This window comes from Capra hircus, chromosome 21, assembly GCF_001704415.2.
Source record: "Capra hircus breed San Clemente chromosome 21, ASM170441v1, whole genome shotgun sequence".
NCBI lineage: Eukaryota > Metazoa > Chordata > Mammalia > Artiodactyla > Bovidae > Capra > Capra hircus.
In genome coordinates, this window is record NC_030828.1 from 41,959,059 (window position 1) to 41,982,194 (window position 23,136).

Genomic DNA, 23,136 nt, shown 5'->3' on the forward strand with positions numbered 1-23,136 from the left:
GAGGTATCAAAGATGACTCCAAGATTTTAGTCTGGCAGCTGAAAGGATGGAATTGTCAGCAACTGAGATGTATATAGAAGGCTAAAGATGGAGCGCATTTTAAGGAAATAAATCATTAGGAGTTCAGTTTTGCACATGTTAGGAAATGTCTCAGATATGCAAGTGAAAATGTCAGGTAGAATGTTCCAAATGAGTCTAGAGATCAGGAGAAAGAGCTGAGCTAAAGGTATTGATTTGGGTTATCAGCATATGGGTGACATTACCAAGAGGGTGATTATAGATATTGAGGGAAAAAAAGACAGACTGAGGCCTGGGGTGTTGCCAGTATTACAAGGTTGCCAAGAGGGACCAGCAAAGAAGACTAATAAGGGGAGAACAAGTGAGATAACAAAGGTAGTCTCCTGAAGTCTGTTCAAGAGAATAACTGTTGAAAGGTTAAGAGGAGAGCTGAAAACTGACTGTGGCAGAACAGTCATTTATAATATTAATAAGAGCAGATTTAGTGAAGTGATGAAAGTGATTAATTTCAAGTGAAGTCAAAGTCGCTCAGGTGTGTCCGACTCTTTGCAACCCCATGGACTGTAGCCTGCCAGAGTCCTCTGTCCATAGAATTCTCCAGGCCAGAATACTGAAGTGGGTAGCTGTTCCCTTCTCCAGGGGATCTTCTCAACCCAGGGTCTCCCGCATTGCAGGCAGATTCTTTATCATCTGAGCAAAAGATTAATTTCAGTACATATAAAAGGGAATGGAAAGAGAGGAATTGGAAACAACTAGTATAGGTGACTTATGTGGAGTTTATTGTTGAGTTGCTCAGTCATGTCTGACATTTTGTGACCCCATGGACTGCAGCACACCAGGCTTCCCTGTCCTTCACCATCTCCCAAAGTTTGCTCAGACTGATCATGAGGCCATCCAACCGTCTCATTCTCTGTTATCCCTTCTCCTTCTCCCCTCAATATTTCCCAGCATCAGGGTCTTTTCCAATGAGTTTGTTCTACGAAAAGGAATTCTCATTCTGGAGCAGTTGCTCGCAGGGAGAGGAAGATTAAGACTTCTTTAAAATGGTTTTTGGTGTGTGTCAGAGAAATGATATAGTAGAAAAGGGGACTCTGATGATCTTTTCCACTTTATTCTGATATTTTCAATTATTGAGTGTTTTACCAAAGAGGGTGTTCATTTCTTTAATGGGTTTTTTCTTCACTTTCTTTACATCTTACCTCTGCTTGTCTCATTTCTTCTTTCATCTTTTATTTCAAGAATCCCAGCTTAAAGACAATAGAGAAGTCCAAAATTTCTTGTTTCCTAGATTTATTCTTTGTAAACTACCTCAACTGTTTCTTGGTACCAAAGTTTTCTTCAGTTGGTTGATTACCTGTGAATTGAGATACTGTGTTTTTTTCAGTGTTACTGATTATAGTATTTACTTCAGGATATTGCTTAGTTTTTTTCCTTTGTTGTGTTGCTGATACTGCTGAAGGGGAAGAGCCAATTCTGTAGAGAGCTATTTATATACCTTTTTCTGTTTACTTACTCTAATGATAGTTTTTAATATCTGCTAGACAATTAGTAACATTGTTTATATTATTTGTGAAATGGAATGTTTGTTTTACTAGGTATGCTTTTGCAGACATGAGATTTACCAGAAAAAAAGACCATGGGTATTTGTATTTAAGCAGAAATTGAGATTTATATGTAATAATGAATCAGAAGTTTAATTGTCATAAATCAGATTTGTTACTAACACAGTTATTTAATTGGGGGCTGCCACTTCTGACTAATGATTGGTCAAAAGCTATAGATGTAAATGACCAAATAACCATATGCCCCATCTTTTTTCTTGCATTTCAGAAAACCTTGATGGCAATAGAAGTTGTCATCATCTAGCCTTAGACAGTTTAATTTATGAAATAGATTTTATATAAATTATTTTAAATTGGCATAAATTTGAAGCTATAGATTAGCAACTCTTAACTAAGGGTTGTATGTTAGAATTATGTAGTTTTTCAAAATTCACATTTTTAAAGAACTCTCTGAAGCGATTTTTGTGCCTAAGAACTGTCACTTTATAGAGCTTCCCTGGTGGCTCAATGGTGAAGATTTCACATGACAATGCAGGAGACATGGGTTCGATCCCTGGTCTAGAAACATCCCACATTCTCTGGAGCAACTAATCTTATGCACTACAACTACTGAACCCATGTGCCACAACTGCTGAAGCCTAGAGCTTCAGTACCTAGAGCCTGTACTCTGCAACAAGAGACGTCTCTGCAGTGAGAATTCCTTGCACCACAACTGGAGAGTAGTCCATGCTTGCAGCAACTAGAGAAAAAGACCAAATGCAGCCTAAATAAATAAATAGAAGAACTGTCACTTACAGAAAAAAGTTAGACATTTTTTTTATCATGAAAGCTAATATAGGAGTGTCCAATTCAAAACTATTTTCCTACACAGAGTTTTATTTTGTAGCGGTATAAATTAGTAGAAAAATTGGTAAAGTCTCCTAAGTTTTTACGCATTTTTTCCCCCACAGTGTGTGTAACCTGTAACTTGACTGTCAAGCGGTTAGATGTTAGTAAATTATCCCTTTAGAGTTTGCCAGAAATTCCATGCTATAAGCCACCTAGCCTTTCATTCCCTCAAATTAGTGGTGTTGAATCTGCAGAATTGAGTAACTTGCCCTCGTACCTTTATGGACCTTGGGAGATACCCCTCAGCATAACCCGGAGAAATCTAACCCCAATTCTAGTAAAGTGTTCAGAATTTAGATTGTTTCCTAAAGGGTAGTATGAAAAGCAAATTTCTTAAGAGTTGATTGGAGCAGTTAGGACTAGCTAGCTTACTTTTCTTACAACTTTTTCCTTTAGTTGACATTGCAGATTAAGATCTTTTATTTCTATTGCTGCTACCAAAGGCTAGGCATTGCTGTTATCATTAATCTGCTTAAGTATAGTCTTTTTTCACCACTTGTATTATCATTCTAAACAAAAACACCCATCATTGCCTTAGTTTTTACTTTTCTAATCAAATGGTGCTTCTAGTAGTTTGCAGACTAGAAAGCATCTTAATGCTCCTCCTAAGAAGGATGACAACCCAGCCACTGTATCCCTACCTCAGCTCATTTCTGCTTTCTTGCACTTTGTTTTGTTTTGGTGGTGGTGGTTAGTGGAAGGATTCTTTACGGAGTAGGAAGAATCCACACTACTTGACTTGATGGGCCAGGTCTTGAGCCAGGTCAAGTACTCCAGTGCTTTGATGGTGACATTCCAAACACCTAGTTATACTGTGTGTAATCTATATCACCAGAGTGATGGTATATGAAAATTTAGAAGTTGGATTTCATGAACTCTGGATGTTGCTAGGTAGAGCAGCCTCAAATTGAAATGAAAGAAAGGACTTAATTGACTGTGTTAGTTGCTCAGTTGTGTCTGACTCTTTACAACCCCATGGACCTTAGTCCACCAGGCTCCTCTGTCTGTGAAGTTCTCCAGCAAGAATATTGGAGTGGGTTGCTGTTTTTCCCTCCAAGGGATGTTCCCGATCCAGGGATCAAACCCGGGTCTCCTGCATTGTAGTTGGATTCTTTACCATCTGAGCCACCAGGGAAATTGCGTAACTCAGAACTTGAAAGAATATTGAAAGGTCAATCCATCCAAAGGAGAGATTCCGCTGGGAAGAATCGGAAATTAAAATGAGGGCTGTTGCTTTAAGCATTGAAACCTCAGCCTGTGCTCCCTTTCTGCCCCACCTCCCCCCCCCACACACACATTTTTCTGATTAGAAATAGCATGTTTTTATCTGATTTGTAAGTCAGTTACAATACTTATGACAGATATAAATATACCCTACTTAAGAAAGACTGACTCAGAATCTCCTTAAGGGTTGAATTTCAGGCAGTATTTCCTTCGTTTTTGAAATGTTCACTCCCTGGTTAAGAAGCTATTTTCTCCCAATGCAAGATTGAAGTTAAACTTTGAAAATTGTTATGTAACTTTTTACTATTGTGAACGTTTTGTTCATTGCTAATAAAAATTACCTTTTTGGGTGCCTAGTAAAATGTTTTTAATAGAACTAAATTAACATCTCATTTCCCAATGGGATGTTACCTTTTATACAAAGTATCTTAATGTTTAAGAAATATTCAGTAGATGCTATGGAAGAAAATGGGGAAATAAAACGTAAATGATGAAACTAGACACTCATAGAGTTGCATAGCTTCATTATATAATCAATAATTAAAGCTATGTTATGCTTACTAATATAGTTATGCACAAAAATCTCACTTGGAACTTCCCAAAGACCAAATAACAAACGCAGCAATTAACATACCACACTTGAACTGTGAATTGTGCGATGCTTACTCCTTTCAATGGCATTGAAAAATGATCTTTTCTAATTTTCCTGCCTATCCAGTTTTCTGTTATTTTCCAAAGAGAACAGTTTCTTCTGTTCAGCCATTTTTTGTCTGTTCACTTTTATCTCTTTCTCTTGGTCAAGTTGCTGTTTATAGCAGAATTTATTTATTGAATCCCATATTGATGGACATTTAGGTTGGATGTATATTTAGGTTGGATGTAACATTTTAGATACTGCTTTTGATACAAATTGTGTATTTATATTGCTTGATACTAATGTTATTTTAAAGGGAATTAATTAAAATACTTTTAATTTAAATATGTTTTCTTATAGCAGAAAAAGAAAACTAAGAACTTCAATCCACCAACACGTAGAAATTGGGAAAGTAATTACTTTGGGATGCCCCTCCAGGATCTGGTTACAGCTGAGAAGCCTATACCACTGTTTGTTGAAAAATGTGTGGAATTTATTGAAGATACAGGTAGGATAGAAGTTATCATTTCAAGAGGTTTGATTTAAAATTTTACTTTAGCTGCACCAATAGTTTGTCGGATGTTCCTGATTCAAACTAAAATTTGAAAAAAGTATGTCATTCTCATTAGGATTAATTATCTTGCATATTTTAGACATAACCATCAGATATTTGAAAGCAGTTTTTTTGTTAGCCAGTCATGCTTTTATTAGACTTCTCTTTATTAAATGGCAAAGTCAGATCCTAGAATGTTAAATTAATTCTGGAATTCAAAATAACTCAGTTATTAAATTATGCTACTATTTAATCATAGGTATGATTTAAGGTAGTTTGAATGTTTTCAAAATGTTTAAGTCTGATACTATTTTTTAACTCATTTTACACATGAATTTTTCCTTTTAAAATTCATAGCAATATTTATGAATACACAGAATTAGCTTGTTTGTGATGTTATTATTTATTCAGGAGCACTAGCTTCATATGGTTTATATGATTTGAGTTGTATTTGTAAGGCGTGTGTAGATATCCTCACTGTTTTAAAAACAAGCCTGCTCTTACGTCTATTTCATCCAATCAATCTGTTACTGAGGGTTGGACTAGTCACAGTTGAGGAATATAGGCAGAATATTATGTTTATGTGCATTTAAAATGAATACAAGTTAACCATGAAACTGTAGTGATCTGAATAGACTACAAAATTTAATGGTTTGAAAACATGAGCTAATTTCATTACAGCTCTATTTATTCTTAATGACCTTTTGATAAGCATTTTTTTTTTAAAATGAGAAGTTAGGTGAATGTCCTATCTAGAAAGCTCATTTTTACTACAGTGTAAATGGTGGAATTATATTAATTGATTTTTAAATATTAAACTAACCTGAGATTCCTGGGATAAATACAGCTTGGTCTGTGTGTTATTGCTGGACCCAGTTTGCTAAAAGTAAGGATTTCTGCATTCTAAGAATTAACAATTTATAGTTTTCTAGCAGTACCTTATATCTGGTTTTGGTATCAGGGTAAAGCTGGCGTCACAGACTGAGTCTGTTTTCTGGAAAAGATTGTATAGAATGGTAATAGTTCTTTATTAAATTTTGGTAGAATTCACCAGCGAAACTATCTGGACCTGGAATTTTGTGAGGAGGCTTTTAACTATAGATTAAATTTCTTTAATGGATATAGGACTGTACAGATTTTCAGTTTATTCAGTAAGCATTGACTGTGTCTTTCAGGGAGTTTGTCCTTTTCATTCAAGTTGCTATAAGGTGGTTTATAAAATTCTGTATCATACTTTTGATGCCTCTTTTGTTTTTGGCATTACTAATTTCTTTTTTCCCTCTTGTTAGAAGTTTGTCCATTTTATTGATCTTTTCGAAGAACCAGCTTTTGATTTTTTTGATTCTTTTTTCTCTTTTGTCCATTTCTAAATTCAGTGAATTCTACTTCTTTACTTCTTTTTGCTTTCATTTGATTTTTTTTATAGTTTCTTAAAGTATAAACCTAGATTAATGATTTTATCCAGTCTTCTATACTGTTTAGCATTTAAAATTTTCCTATAAACATTATTTTAGCTGTACACCACGGTCTTAATGCTGTTTCCATTTTCATTCAGTTCAAGATACTTTGTAATTTCCCTTTTGACTTTTTAATTTAACACATTAATTAAGTTTTATTTCAAATGTTTTCCAGATAACTTTGTTATTCATTTATAGTTTAATTTTGTTGCAGTTGAAAACAGTTTGACTTCAGTGTAATTTTATTGAGACTTGCTATTTATAGCCCAGAATGTGGTCTGTTTTGAAGAATGTTCCTTGGGACCCTGAGCAAAATGTTTATTAAGCTATTGGATGAAGGATTCATCCAATGTCAGGTCAAGTTCTTTGAGAATATTGGTCAAGTCTTATCTGTCCTTACTGATTTTCTTGTTGACTTGCTTTTTTAATTGAGTACTGTTAAAATCTTTAATCATGATTGATACTTGTCTGTTTCTCCTTTGAATTGTGTTAGTTTTTGCTTCATGTGTTTTGAAATTTGTTTAGTTTCACATATATTTAGGATTATGTCTTTTTTTATGAAATAGTATCTTTATGATGCATTCTCCTTGTTTTGAAGCCTACTTAATCTAAAATTAATGTAGCAAACTGCATTTTCTTTTTTTCTATGTGGTATATCTTTTTTTAATCCTTTTAATTGTATCTTTTTATTTAATGGAGTTTCTCATGGACTGAGTCTGACAATCTACTCTTCTGAGTGGAGTATTTATTAGATCATTGTCTTTTTATGTAATTATCAATCTAATTGGTTTTAAATCTTCTGTCTTGTTTGTATTTATTTTTGGTCTCATGTAAACATTATTCCTTTTCTTTTTTTTGCTTTCTTTTGGATTAGCTGAAAACTTTTTACTCTTATTTTAACACCAGCATCCAGTTACAATGTTTATCTGTTAGGGTTATTTTAAGTGGTACTCTAGAATTTTAAATATATGTCTTTAATCACAGTTCCTCTTTAGACAACATTATACCAGCATAATGTGTAGCTTAAGAACCTTGGAACAGTACATTTAACCCTCCTGTCCCTTGTTCTATTGTACGCTTTAAATTTACAATATGTTTTAAGTATCATAGTATATGTTCATAATTTTTACTTTAAACAAGTAATTATCCTTATTTTCGAAAGATTTTCTTAAGTTATAATCCTCTTAGAAAACAGCTTTATAAAAATATAATTCACATACTCTACAATCTACCCATTTAAATTGTACAGTCCAGTGGTATATTTGTACGTTCACAGAGTTGTGCAAGCATCAGCACATTCAATTTTAGAGCGTTTTCATCACTTCCAAAGTAAACCCCATCCATTAAGCAGTCAGTTCCCCATTCTCCATACTCATCATCCCTTAACTTTCTGACTATAGATTTACCTATTCTGGTCTTCTGTGACTGTCGTCTTTGCTTTAACATAGTGTTTTATAGCATCCGTGTTAGCCTCTCTCAGTACTTCATTTTTTAAAATAATTTTTATTTATTTTTGGCTGTCCTGGGTCTTCGTTGCTGTGCGGACTCCTCTCTAGATGTAGGGCACGGGCTTCTCATTGCAGTTCCTTGTCTTGTTGTCGAGCACTGGCTCTGGGGCAGGCAGGCTTTAGTAGTTGTGGACGTGGTCTTAGTAGTTGCAGCTCCCAGGCGCTAGAGCACAGGCTCCGTGGTTGTGGCGCATGGGCTAACTCAGCAGCATGTGGAGTTTTCCCAGATCAAGCCCTGAATTCATTTCTCCTGCATTGGCAGACAGACTCTACCACTGAGCCACCAAGGAATCCCCATTCATTTTTATTGTTGAATTTTCCTGTGGTCATGTATGGATGTGAGAGTTGGACTGTGAAGAAGGCTGAGCACTGAAAAATTGATGCTTTTGAACTGTGGTGTTGGAGAAGACTCTTGAGAGTCCCTTGGACTGCAAGGAGATCCAACCAGTCCATTCTGAAGGAGATCAGCCCTGGGATTTCTTTGGAAGGAATGATGCTAAAGCTGAAGCTCCAGTGCTTTGGCCACCTCATGCGAAGAGTTGACTCATTGGAAAAGACTGTGATGCTGGGAGGGATTGGGGGCAGGAGGAGAAGGGGACGACAGAGGATGAGATGGCTGGATGGCATCACTGACTCTATGGACTTGGGTCTGAGTGAACTCCGGGAGTTGGTGATAGACAGGGAGGCCTGGCGTGCTGCGATTCATGGGCTCACAAAGAGTCAGACACGACTGAGGGACTGAACTGAACTGAATGTTCCATTGATGGGAGTTTGTGTTGATTGCCACTTTTTGACAACTCTGAATATTGCTGCAGTGAACACTTATGTACCAGTTTTTTGTGTGGACACGTTTTTCACTTCTTTTGAGTATACATACCTAGGAACAGAATTTCTAGATCATAGGGTACGTATGTGTTAATCGCTCAGTCATGTCAGACTCTGTGACCCTGGGAATGTAGCCCACGAGGCTCCTCTATCCATGGAATTCTCCAGGCAAGAATACTGGAGTGGGTTGCCATTTTCTTCTCCAGGGCATCTTCCTGACCCAGGGATCTAACCCGGGTCTCCTGCATTGCAGGCAGATTCTTTACCATATGAGCCACTAAGGAAACCCCTGTGTTTAACCCTTTGAGGAGTTTACCAGACTGTCTTGCAAAAAGTGACTGTACCATTTACATTCCCACCAGCAATATTCAAGAGTTCTAGTTTCTCCACATCTTTGCTAACATGAATTTTCTGATTTTTTGATTATAGCCATATTAGTGGGTGTGAAAGTCTCATGTGGTTTTGATTTGCATTTCCCTGATGACAAATGATGTTGAACATATTTTCAGTTGTTTATTGGCCATTTGTATATCTTTGGAAAAATATGTATTCATATACTTTTCCATTTTTAAGTTGAATTGTTTATCTTAGTGTTGAGTTTAGTTCTTTATATACTCTAGATACAGTTCAGTTCAGTCACTCAGTTGTGTCCGACTCTTTGTGACCCCATGAACTGCAGCACGCCAGGCCTCCCTATCCATCACCAACTCTCGGAGTACACCCAAACCCCTGTCCATTGAGTTGGTGATGCCATCCAACCATCTCATCCTCTGTTGTCCCCTTCTCTTCCTGCCCTCAATCTTTCCCAGCATCAGGGTCTTTTCAAATGAGTCAGCTCTTCACATGAGGTGGCCAAAGGATTGGAGTTTCAGCTTCAAAATCAGTCCTTCCAGTGAACACCCAGGACTGATCTCCTTTAGGATGGTCCGGTTGGATCTCCTGGCAGTCTAAGGGACTGTTAAGAGTCTTCTCCAACACCACAGTTCAAAAGCATCAATTCTTCAGCGCTCAGCTTTCTTCACAGTCCAACTCTCCCATCCATACATGCCCACTGGAAAAACCCATAGCCTTGACTAGATGGACCTTTGTTGGCAAGGTAATTCTCTGCTTTTTAATATGCTGTCTAGGTTGGTCATAACTTTCCTTCCAAGGAGTAAACATCTTTTTAATTCCATGGCTGTGATCACCATCTGCAGTGAACAAGTTGCTTTCAAATATGATTTGCAGTTTTTTCCCCCAAATTCCTTGTTGGTATCATTTGAAGCACAAAATGTAAATTTTTATGAAATGTAATTTTTTTTTTGGTCACTGTGTGTGTGGTATCATATCTAAGAAAGCTTTTCCGAAGCCAAGACTACAAAAATGTATTCCTATATATTCTTCTAAGAGCTTTTTTGATTTTACCTGTTACATTTAGGTCTGTGATTCATTTTGAGTTAATTTTTGTGTATGGTCCAAGGAGGCATCCCAGCTTGATTCATTTGCTTGTACATATCCATTGTCCAAGCACCATTTATTGAATTACCTTGGCATTCTTTTTGAAAATCACTTGGCTGTAAATGTGAGTAGTTCTTCCACTTATATTCCATTGATCTATATGCCTATTCATTTTTGTCAGTACCACTTCGATTTCAATATTTTGTCTCTGGGGTAATTTTTGAAACCAGGAAGTATAGTCCTCCAACTTTGTTCTTTTGATTTCTAGGCCGTTAGATTCTTTTCTTTTCAGTTTTTTTAAAGATTGCTCCTCGTCTTCTGCATTACCAAAAAATCAGTTTTTCTTACCAGTATTCCTCTGTATATGATGTGTTACCCTCTCTCCTTCAATTCCCAATTGCTTTTGAGATTATTCTCTCTGTTTTTTGCTGAATTTTTTTTATTAGCATATTAAGGGTTTTTTTTGGTGTGGGTGTGTATTCTTTGGGATTTTCTATGTATGTAAGGTCATATCCAGTGTGAATAGGGATAGCTTTACTTCTTCTTTTGAAATTTGGCTGTCTTTTTGTTTCTGTGTCTTGCTCTGACTTGAACTTCCAGTGTAGTATTGAATAGCTGTGGTGAAAGCAGGTATTGTTGGTATTCCTTCCTTTAGAGGAAAGCTTTCTTTCTTTCACCATTATCATGTTAGCTCTGAATTTTTCATAAATATTCTTTATCATGTTACAGAAGTTTCCTTCTGTATTAGTTTCCTGGAGTTGCCAGAATGAACTCCCACAAACTGGGTAACTTAAAACAATAGAAATGTATTTGCTGACAGCCTAAAGGCTGGAAATCTGAAATCAAGATGTCAGTTGGGTCATGCTCCCTTAGAGACTCTGGGTAGAATACTTTCTTGCTTCTTTCTGGCTTCTGGTGGTGTCTATCAATCCTTGATATTCCTTGGCTTACAATAATGTTACTCCATTCTGTCCTTGGAGTTCTGGGTGTATCTGCCTACTTAGAAGGATGCTAGTTGGTGGGTTAAGGACTCACCCTCATCTTACCTGACCTCATCTTATCCTAGCTGATTGTAGTGGTCTTGTTTGGAAGTAAGGTCCCTTTCTAAGGCATTGGGGGTTATGACTTCAACATATCTCTTGGTTAGACTAAGTCAATCCATAAAACATTATATTCCTAGTTTGTAGAGTATTTTTTATTGTGAAAGGGTATTGGATATTGTGAAATGATTTTTCTGTATCAATTGATATAATCATGTAGGATTTTTTCTTTCATTCTATTAATGTGAGTTGCATTATCTTTTTGTTATGCTGAACCACATTTGCATTCCTGTGATAAATCCCACTGCCTCATGGTATATAATCTTTTTAATGCTGTTGTATTCAGTTTGCTGTGTGGGTGCTCAGTTGTGTCTGACTCTTAGCCCACCAGGCTTCTCTGTCCAAGGAGTCTCCAGGCAAGAATACTGAAGCAGGTTGCCATTCCTTACTGTAGGGGATCTTCCCAACCCAGGGGTCAAACTCGCATCTTTTGCATCTCGTGCATTTGCAGGCGGTTTCTTTACTACTGTGCCACCTGAAAAGCCCTTCAGTTTGCTAGTGTTGTGCAGAAGTTTTTTGCATCTGTATTCCTAAAGAATATTGATACATACCTTTCGTTTCTTTTGGAGCCTTTGGCTTTAGTATTGGGGTAATACTGACCTCATAGAATGAGCTAGGAAGTGTTTATCTTTTTATTCTTTAGAATATTTTAATGCCAGTTTTCTCTGTTATTAAAGAGCTATCTTCAGGAACTTTTGAAGCATTTCTATGTTAGAGATTTTCTAAAATTGTTTCTAGATTTTAGTCTTTCAGTTTTCTATTTTGTTGCCAGTGTATCTTCTGCTGCTTGTAATTTTATTTTGCATTTCCAGTGTACAATTTCTAATTTGTTGTGAGTCAGGAAAACATATAGCAGAATTGGTCAAAGTTGTGTTTTGGTTTGGTTGAATAGAATCTGCGGGAAAACAGGAGGTATTCCTCCTATCAAGAAAACAGTATATTTTAGTGCAGGGGTTTGTAACATCTTTTTGGCTGTTTATAATCCTTTTTATTTGCGTTTTTTCAGTTATGATAGGTTAGGGGATGAGATAACCAAGTTCCAGATAATTGAGGAATTTCTCTCACTATCCTAAAATTTATATTTGCATGTAGATGTAGTTAATATGAAATGCCCTCATTATTACAAATTACAAAGAAAAGATTACCTCTAAAGCTTAGAGGTTATTTTTCTACTCAGATTATGTTAAAAGCATGAGTGTCTCAGTGAGGTTCTTTAAATATTGGTCTCAAAATTACGTTGTTCCGATACACCAATGATAAATAATTGAGGTGAAATGAGTAGAAGTGAATCTGTTTTATTGCTAAAATAAAGGTCACTATAATTTTGTTTTTATTTATACTTCATCATTCCCATTTGCCTTTTTGAAGAACTCCTAGTCATTTCGTAATCTAAATAACACTTTTTTCACTGAATGTCATTGCCTTTTATCTTCTGTGCTTCCTTGTCCTACGTATATATTAGTCCATTTTTATATTCACTCCTTTGCATATCTCATCAACCCTCACCATGTTATTCTCTTGGCAAACCTCAACTTTGGTTAAACTAACTCTCTGCCTACTCTGCAGTTGGACGAGAAAAGTAGATCATGGCTGTAGAAAAACATAAACCATGCATTTCACGTTAAATATGTGACCACAAATCTGAAGTAATTATTCCATGTTTTCTTTATTTCTTCACATTTTGAAAAATTTTTGAACCTTCAGAAATGTTACGAGGATAATATTATGAAGCATCCATACAACTTTCATCTAGATATACCAGTTTTGGGGGAGGAGGTTGCCACATTTCTCCCCAACCTTTTTTTTTTTTTTTGGCTAAACCATTTGAAAGTTACAAATATCATGTACTTCACTCTTGAATCTTTTAGCATATATCTCCTAAGAACAAGAACATTTTCTCCACATAACCACAATATAAATATCACCTTTGGGAAATAAAACATTGATAAAATCTAACTTTTTAATATTTTTTTAATAAGCAGATTTCCATTATTATCCCAGTAATGCCCTCTTACAGCTTCTTTGTTCTTTCAGTTTAGGATCCAGTCAAGGATCGTGTATTTGCATTTATTGTTATGCATGAAGTATGTCTCTTTATCTTTCCTTGATCTAGAATAGTTCTCTAGCCTTACTTATATTTTCTTGACACATGTTTTGAAAATTCTTAAGTTTTTTTTTCCCAGAATGTTCCTAAATTTTGTCTGATTCCTGGTCAGATTCAAGTTAAACATTTTTGGCTGGAATTGTACATAGGGCTGAGTTATCTTTCTTTGATGCATCACACTAAGAAACATATGATGCTATTTCCTAAAGGACTTTTTAGGTTGCTTTTGAAATTCTAGACTTAATAACCTTAACAGTGTCAGATAATGCTTAAAGTTGTGATCGTTGACATCTGACTTTAATGATTCAAGAGTGACTTGTTTATTCTTGATCTAGCCAAGAATTATAAATTAGCCCTTAAAGCATTTCATTAGATAATTTTAGTATGCCTGTGTCTAGCAGAAATTCCTTAGGGATTTCTAGTATATTAATAAATTGCCTTTTTTGTTTTCTGGCTTTGAAACATATTTTTTATCTGTTAGCAAGAACATTTTCTTCTTGAAGTAGCTGGTCATTGGGGTACAGCTAATCCTTTCTTTTTGTTTTTTTGAACACCACAGCCATTAGACCATAATCTCTAAGAGATTAAGGACCCGTAGCTCCTAAAACTGGGGGCACATATGATTAAATCTTTATTTAATAAATGTTTAAAAAATGAACCCTAGTTTCTTTTAATAACCCTACATGTGTGTCCTTGTGCCAATAGTAACACAAAAGTGATATCTTTTTAAGTCTTTATTTTCCAAAGTAGAATTAGCATTTATTATTTTTTCCTACAACACGTGCATGACCATTGCAAAAGATAGTGTGACTTCTTATAATTTAAATTTATATCAGTTCAGTTCAGTCACTCAGTCTTGTCCAACTCTTTGCGACCCCATGAACTGCAGCACGCCAGGCCTCCCTGTCCATCACCAACTCCCGGAGTCCACTCAAACCCATGTCCATCGAGTTGGTGATGCCATCCAACCTTCTCATCCTCTGTCGTCCCCTTCTCCTCCTGCCCTCAATCTTTCCCAGTATCAGGGTCTTTTCAAATGAGTCAGCTCTTCACATGAGTTGGCCAAAGGATTGGAGTTTCAGCTTCAAAATCAGTCCTTCCAGTGAACACCCAGGACTGATCTTCTTTAGGATGGACTGGTTGGATCTTCTTGCAGTCACACCACAGTTCCAAAGCATCAATTCTTCTGCACTCAGCTTTCTTTATAGTCCAACTGTCACATCCATACATGACCACTGGAAAAACCACTAGATGGACCTTTGTTGGCAAAGTAATGTCTCTGCTTTTTAATATGCTGTCTAGGTTGGTCATAATTTTCCTTCCAAGGAGTAAGCGTCTTTTAATTTCATGGCTGCAGTCACCATCTGCAGTGATTTTGGAGCCCAGACAAAGTCTGCCACTGTTTCCACTGTTTCCCCATCTATTTGCCATGAAGTGATGGGACCAGATGCCATGATCTTAGTTTTCTGAATGTTGAGTTTTAAGCCAACTTTTTCACTCTCCTCTTTCACTTTCATCAAGAGGCTCTTTAGTTCTTCATTTTCTGCCATAAGGGTGGTATCATCTGCATATCTGAGGTTATTGATATTTCTCCCGGCAATCTTGATTCCAGCTTGTGCTTCCTCCAGCCCAGCGTTTCTCATGATGTACTCTGCATATAAGTTAAATAAGCAGGGTGACAATATACAGCCTTGACATTCTCCTTTCCCGATTTGGAACCAGTCTGTTGTTCCATGTCCAGTTCTAACTGTTGCTTCCTGACCTGCATACAGTTTTCTCAAGAGGCAGGTCAGGTGGTCTGGTATGCCCGTCTCTTTCAGAATTTTCTACAGTTTATTGTGATCCACACAGTCAAAGGCTTTGGCATAGTCAATAAAGCAGAAATAAATGTTTTTCTGGAACTCTCTTGCTTTTTCCATAATCCAGCGGATGTTGGCAATTTTTTCTCTGGTTCCTCTGCCTTTTTTAAAACCAGCTTGAACATCTGGAAGTTCACAGTTCATGTGTTGCTAAATCCTGGCTTGGAGAATTTTAAGCGTTACTTTACTAGCGTATGAGATGAGTGCAGTTGTGTGGTAGTTTGAGCATTCTTTGGCATCGCCTTTCTTTGGGACTGGAATGAAAACTGACCTTTTCCAGCTGTGGCCACTGCTGAGTTTCCCAGATTTGCTGGCATATTGAGTGCAGCACTTTCACAGCATCATCTTATAGGATTTGAAAGAGCTCAACTGGAATTCCATCACCTCCACTAGCTTTGTTCATAGTGATGCTTTCTAAGGCCCACTTGACTTCACATTCCAGGTAATTGTTATTGTACTGAGCTGTTACATCATTAAAAATTCAGGCTTTACCTTGTGATAATAGTATTTGATGAAGGTAATACACAATGTGCAAAATGCTCTGGTTAATCCAGAATAAGAAAGGCTGTTCTTAGGAAAAAGCTATGTCAGATACTTTGTTATTATGTTAGATGGAAACAGGGAATTGTCATTTTTGTGATTGACAATCAGAAAAATTGTGATCACACCTGTAGCTCATTTGTTTTTTTAATGGTGAAATCCCTGCAGGAAAATTAATGTTTGCAAGTCTGACGAAACACACTGGCCCTTCCTCTTTTTATCCCCATGGGGAAATAATTAGTACTGTATTCAGACATTCAGTATGGCAGTTATCCTTTTGTTTACATATTTGCTTATATTTTTATTTTCTAGGAAAAATGTCTGGAAATGAAATTATTATGCCAACCTCAGTGATAGAAAGCATGCAGAGAGAGGAAACCACCTACCATGAAACAAATGGGGTGGCATGTCAAAAAATATTTCCTTTATGTATCAAATGAGACAAAGTAATGACTCTGGCTTGCCCAGTGTCTTACCTTTAGCAAGTCAATCCACTTTTCAAAGCTTGTCTCCTTATCATAAACATAAGGCCTCTGGTCAGTTATTTTGAAAATGAAATGAAAACAAATATGTAATATTTACTTTAGGAATTTTTAAGCATTTTATGTAAAGAAAGCAAAATGAAAGGTTGAAGTACTGTTGTTGGTTTTTCTCAGATAGTAAAGATATAATGGCTAGAAAGTAGTGGTGTGTTTTAATACAGTGAATTCCAGCTGCAGTAATATTCCCCTCCCATATTTAAAATTTACTATTTTTGATTGAGGGGGAAAAATACTGCCGTTAGCCTTATTAATTGTTGTAGTATTCTTGTCCCTGAAGTGTCACTTATCATTGCTAAAAGACTTACTCCATTGATTTTACTTCCATCCTCATAACATTTTGGTATCTATTTCTATATGTTTATATCTTCAAAAAAATTTTTTTAGATTTATAGCAGAAGCAAGAGAGAGATTTCCCATTTACCCCCTCTCACACATGAAACTCTCCCCAGCCCCCATCACCAACATCACTCCCCAAAATGGTACATTTTTTGCCAAGGATAAACCTGTGCTGACACATGATAATCACCCAGAGTTCATAGTGTACATTAGTATTTACTCTTGGTGTTGTATATTTTATTGGTTTGGACATATGTATAATGACATATCTATCAGTACAGTAGCATAAAGAGTGTTTTTACTGCCCTAAAAATCTTCTGTGCTCTGCCTATTCATCTCTCTCTACCTCCCCGACCCCTGGCAGCCACATACCTGTTTATTGTTTTACCTTTTTATTTTACCTTTTCTACAATGTATAGTTACAATAATCCAATATGTGCCCTTTTCAGATTGGCTTCTTTCACTTAGTAATATGCATTTAAGTTTTCTCTATGTCTTTTCATGGGTTAATAGCTCCATTCTTTCTTGACATTGAATAATATTTCATTGTCTGGATGTACCACCATTTAATTATCCATTTACCTTCTGAAGAACAGCCTGTATGCTTCCACGTTTGGGCAGTTATGCTATAAACATAGCTATAGCTACAAAATAAATGCTGTAAACACTGGTGTGCAGATTTTTGTGTAGACATTTTTCATTTCCTATGAGTAAATTAACAAAGAGCATTATTGCTGGATGGTATGGTAGGAGTGGGCTTGCTCTGTGGTTCAGCAGTAAAGAACCTACGTACAGTGCGGACGCGGCTTCAGTGCCTGGATTGGGAATATCCCCTGGAGGAGGAAATGGCCACCCACTCCGGTATTCTTGCCTAAAAAATCCTATGGACAGAGGAGCCTGGTGGGCTACAACCCAATGGGTTGCAAAGTGCTAGACGTAACTGAGTGACTGAGCACACGTGGTGAGAGTACCTTTAGGTATCTTTGTTTTTTTGGCCTACCTTGAGGCTTGCAGGATCATAGTTCCCCAAACCAGAGACTGAATCCAGGCTCCTGGCAGTGGAAGCTCAAAGAGTACATTTAGTTTTGTTAAAAAACGTCTTCCAGAGCATCTGTACCATTTTGCATTCCCAGCAGCAGTAAATGAAAATTTCTGTTCTCCACATCTTTGTCAGCAGCTGGTGTTGTCATTGTTCTGGATTTTTACATTCTAATAGTGATGTCTCATTGTTTTAATTTGAAATTCCCTAGTAACATATGATATGGAGCTTCTTTCTATATTCATTTGCTATCTATATAGCTTCTTTGATAAGGTATCTATCTATCTATTAAGGTCTTTGGCCCATTTTGCAGTGGAGTTGTCTTCTTATTACTGAGTTTTACGTGTTGTTAGTATATTTTGGATAGCAGTCCTTATCAGATAGGTGTTTTGTAAATATATAAACTCTAGAATCAGTTTGTTGATAACCATAAAATAATTTCTTGGAAATTTGATTGGGTTGCTTTGAATCTGTAGATCAAGCTGAGAAGAATTGACACCCAAATGGTATTTGTCTTCCTATCTGAGAACATAGTATATCTTTCCATTTACAGTTGATCTTTGAACAGCATGAGTTTGAACTGTGTGTGTACACTTACACTTGGATATTTTTTCATAGTAAATAATACAGTACTAAACACAATCCAGGAGAAGGCAATGGCACCCCACTCCAATACTCTTGCCTGGAAAATCCTATGGATGGAGGAGCCTGGTAGGCTGCAGTCCGTGGGGTCGCTAAGAGTCGGGCACGACTGAGCGACTTCACTTTCACTTTTCACTTTCATGCACTGGAAAAGGAAATGGCAACCCACTCCAGTGTTCGTGCCTGGAGAATCCCAGAGACAGGAGAGCCTGGTGGGCTGCCGTCTGTGGGGTCACACAGAGTTGGACACGACTGAAGTGACTGAGCAGCAGCAGCAGCAGCAGCAAACACAATCCGTGTTTGGTTGAATCTGTGAGTGTGGAGCAACAGTGGATACAGAGGACCAGCTATAAGTTATACATGGACTAGCTCCTGCGTTGCTCAAGGGTCAGTTGTATTTAGTCCTTTGCTTTCACTCATCAGTCTTGTAGTTTTTCTCATAGAGATCTTGTATATATTTGTTAGATTTGTACTTAGGTATTTGTGTTTTTCATACTGTTTGTGTTCATGGGGTTCTTGGAGTGGTTTGCCATTACCTCCTCCAGCCAGGGTCTCATCGCTTCTTTACAAATAGCTGAGGAAAGAAGAGGAAAGCACGGGAGAAAGGGAAAGATACACCCAACTGAATGCAGAGTTTCAGAGAATAGCAAGGATAGATAAGAACGCCTTCTTGAATGAACAATGCAAAGAAGACTATAGAATGAGAAAGACTAGAGATCTTTTCAAGAAAATTGTAGATATCAAGGAAACATTTCATACGTAGATGGACATAATAAAGGACACAGACAGTAAGGACCTAGCAGAGGCAGAAGAGATTAAGAAGAGGTGGCAAGAACACACTGAAGAAATATACAGAAAATCTTAATGACCCAGATAACAACGATGGTATGGTCACTCACCTAGAGCCAGACATCCTGGAGTGTGAAGTGCAAGTGGGCTTTAGGAAGCATTACTACAAACAAAGCTAGTGGAGGTGATAGAATTCCAGCTGAGCTATTTAAAATCCTGAAAAAACGATGCTGTTAAAGTGCTATGCTCAATATGTTAGCAAATTTGGAAAACTCAGCACTGGCACAAGACTAGAAAAGGTCAGTTTTCATTCCAATCCCAAAGAAGGATAGTGGGAAAAAATTGTCAAGCTACCATACAGTTGGATGCATTTTGCATGCTAGTATGGTTATGCTCAAAATCCTTCAAACTAGGCTTCAAAAGTACATGAACCAAGAACTTCCAGATGTACCTGCTGGGTTTAGAAAAGGCACAGGAACCAGAGATCAAATTGTCAACATCTGCTGGATCATAGAAAAAGCAAGGGAATTCCAGAAAAACATCTATGTCTGCTTCATTGTCTGTGCTAAAGACTAACTGTGTGGATCACAGCAAACTGAAAAATTCTTGAAGAAATGGGAATGCCAGACCACCTTACCTGTTTCCTGAGAAACCTGTATACAGGTGAAGAAGTAACAGTTAGAACTTTATGTGAAACAACTGACTGGTTCAAAACTGGGAAAGGAGTACAACAAGGCTGTATATTGTCACTCTGCTTATTTAACTATATGCAGAGTACATCATGAGAAATGCTGGGCTGGTTGAATTACATGCTGCGATGAAGATTACCGGGAGAAATCAGCAACCTCAAATACGCAGTCATTTCTCTAATGACGGAAAGTGAATAGCAACTTCACTCTTGAAGGTAAGAGAGTGAAAAAGCTGGCTTAAAACTCAACATTCAAAAATCTAAGATCATGGTATCCAGTCCCATCACTTCATGGCAAATAGATGGGGGAAAAGTGAAAACATTAACAGATTCTGTTTTCTTGGACTCCAGAATCATTGTGGACAGTGACTGCAGCCATGAAATTAGGACACTTGCTCTTTCCAAGGAAAGCTATGAAAAACCTAGACAGCGTATTAAAAGGCAAAGACATTAATTTGCCAACAAAGGTCCATATAGTCAAAGCTGTGGTTTTTTCAGTAGTCATGTACAGATGGACCATAAAGAAGACTGAGCGCTGAAGAATTAATGCTTTTGAATTGTGGTCCTGGAGAAAGTCCCTTGGAGAGCACAGAGATCAAACCAGTCAATCCAAAAGGAAATCAACCCTGAATATTCACTGGAAAGACTGATGCTGAAGCCAGAGCTCCAATACTTTGGCCAGTTCATGTGAAGAGCTGACTCCCTGGAAAAGACTCTGATGCTAGGGAAAGACTGTGGACAGAAGGGGAAGGGCAACAGAGTATGAGATGGCTGGATGGCATCGCAGACTCAATGGACATGAGTTTGAACAAACTCTGAGAGATAGTGAAAGACAGGGAAGCCTGGCATGCTGCGGTTCATGGGGTTCTTGGTTCACATGCTGTTTAAGCCTGGCTTGAAGGATTTTGAGCTTTTACCTTGCTAGTATGTGAAATGAGCACAGTTTGCAATAGTTTGAGCATTCTTTGGGATTGGAATGAAAACTGACCTGTTCCAGTCCTGTGGCCACTGCTGACTTTTTCCAAATTTGCTGGCATGTTCAGTGCAGTGTTTTAATAGCATCATCTTTTAGAATTTGTATGTGTTAATATTCTTCATTTTTTAAGTCAGCATTCTCCTGGTTTTCTTTGGTTCTTTGTACATGGCTTCCTATAGCTCTTTGTGCATTTTTAAAGGTTAAAGTCTTTGTCTAATAAGTACAGTGACTGGGTTCCCCATAGGCAGTTTCTGTTAATATTTTTTCCTAGAATGGACCATAATGGCTTTTCTTACTATGCTTCTTAAATTTTTTGTTGAAAATAAGATACTTAAATATTTTAGCACAGTGAAACATAGGCAAGCCCTTGTGCTCTTTCTTCTAGGATTCAGCAGACAAGTTAAAACTTACAACTATAGTTCTTTGCAAACAAGATCTGTGTTCCCGCCTCTGACACTTGCAGCCTAAACCCCGAGTGCAGACTACCTTCCTCATGGTCGTTGCCAGTCTAGGGTATGGGGAGTAGTAACTGGGCATTTTAAAGCTGCTTTCTTCTCCAAAACTTCTAGTGGTGGTTGTAATTTTTTAAGTAGATTCCAGGGTTCTGCAGAAGTTGATTCTGATACATTCTGGCTGCTCCTTAGTTGCTTTTGACTTCCCTGCTGGCTCAGACGGTACAGCATCTGCCTACGATGCGGGAGACCCAAGTTCGATCCCTGGGTCAGGAACATCCCCTGGAGAAGGAAATGGCAATCCACTCCAGTACTCCTGCCTGGAAAATCCCATGGATGGAGGATTCTGGTAGGCTGCGGTCCATGGGGTCGCAAAGAGTCGGACATGACTGAGCCACTTCACTTTCACTTTTAGTTGCTTTTATTGGGGAACCAAGCTCCAAAATTCGTTTCTTCATCTCTTTTGCTGATGCTACCTCCCATGGAAACAATATAATTCATGGATTATCTACACAGCTTGCTTCTCCCTTACTGTTTGTCATGTGTTTTGTGACTTTAGTGAAACTCAGTCTATTATCAACTCAGATAGAACTTAGACCTTTTTAGAACTTCAGATATCTTGAGTTCTGTGCAATGTAAGGGTTAGTTATCTTTCTAATGGAAGAAAAAAAGGTGAAAGTACTTGGTTAAAACATAGTTTTGGAATATTGGTATAGATTTCTCATGCCTGTATTACTTGGAGGCCCAGGATGGATACTTTGGACGACTTAATTCACATCTAGATTATTAAGTTGCTGTTGCTGCTGCTTTTTAAAAAAGAAAAAAATACATCACTCAGTTATCAGTGAAAGGAAGGCAAGTTTTTAGCATGGATGATTACACATGTTTCCTTTTTCATGTAGCAAATAAATGCATGTCACTATGTCAGGTTAGTCTATCATTTTTATTATGTCTATTGATTGGTGTTTTACTGTACAGATAAACATTTTCTTTCTCCATCAATTTGAGGTTTCTTTTCCTCATTATTGGATTCAAATTATGCATTTTAGTTAGAAATACCACCAAAGTATTGTTGTATCTAAGTGCATCATATCTGTTGGTATTGTTGTTCAGTTGCTCAGTCGTATCCGACTCTTTATGACCCCATGAACTGTAGCACGCCAGGCTTACCTGTCCTTCATCATCCCTCCCAGAGTTTGCTCAGACTTGTGTCCATTGCGTCCGTGATGCCTTTCAACCATATCATCTGTCGTCCCCTTCTCCTCCTGCCTTCAATCTTTCCCAGCATCAGAGTCTTTTCCAATGTCAGCTCTTTGCATCAGGTGGCCAGAGTATTAGAGCAGCAGCATCAGTCCTTCCAGTGAATATTCAGGGTTGATTTCCTTTAGGATTGCCTGATTTGATCTCCCTGCTGTCCAAGGGACTCTCAAGAGTCTTCTTCAGCACCACAGTTTGAAGGAATAAATTCTTCAGCACTCAGCCTTTTTCACTGTCCAGCTCTTAACATCCGTATATAACAACTGGAAAAACCACAACTTTGACTATATGGACTTTTGAGGGCAAAGTAATGCCTCTGCTTTTTAATATGCTGTCCAGGTTTGTCATTGCTTTTCTTCCAAGGAGCAAGTGTCTTCTAATTTCATGGCTGCAGTCACTGTCCACAGTGATTTTGGAGCCCACACGAATAAAGTCTGTTACTGTTTCCACTTTTTCCCCATCTATTTGCCATGAAGTGATGGGACTGGGTGCCATGATCTTCGTGTTTTGAGTGTTGAGTTGTTGGGCTAGGATGTTATTTTGTCCCACAGTAAATGATTATTTTGGTTATTTGGTGGTGTCTGCTGTGCTTTATACCCACTCCAGTATTCTTGCCCGGAGAATCCCAGGGACGGGGGAGCCTGATGGACTGCCGTCTGTGGGGTCGCCCAGATTCGGACATGACTGAAGCGACTTAGTAGCAGCA

The 23,136-nt window shown here is 37.5% G+C and overlaps 1 protein-coding gene across 5 annotated transcripts in view; it reads left to right on the plus strand.

The window, feature by feature from the left end:
• ARHGAP5 (Rho GTPase activating protein 5) overlaps nucleotides 1-23,136 on the plus strand; it is a 73,877-nt gene that overhangs the window by 33,384 nt on the left and 17,357 nt on the right. For 4 of the 5 annotated variants that reach the window (XR_001919872.1, XM_018066217.1, XM_018066216.1 and 1 more), the window contains exon 3: nucleotides 4,687-4,834. Coding sequence is in view for 4 of the 5 variants with exons in the window: in XM_018066217.1 (XP_017921706.1) it covers nucleotides 4,687-4,834 (148 nt within the window). In the remaining variant the exon portion in view is untranslated. The remainder of the gene's footprint in view (nucleotides 1-4,686; nucleotides 4,835-23,136) is intronic. The other variant, XM_018066218.1, reaches the window with a different exon arrangement.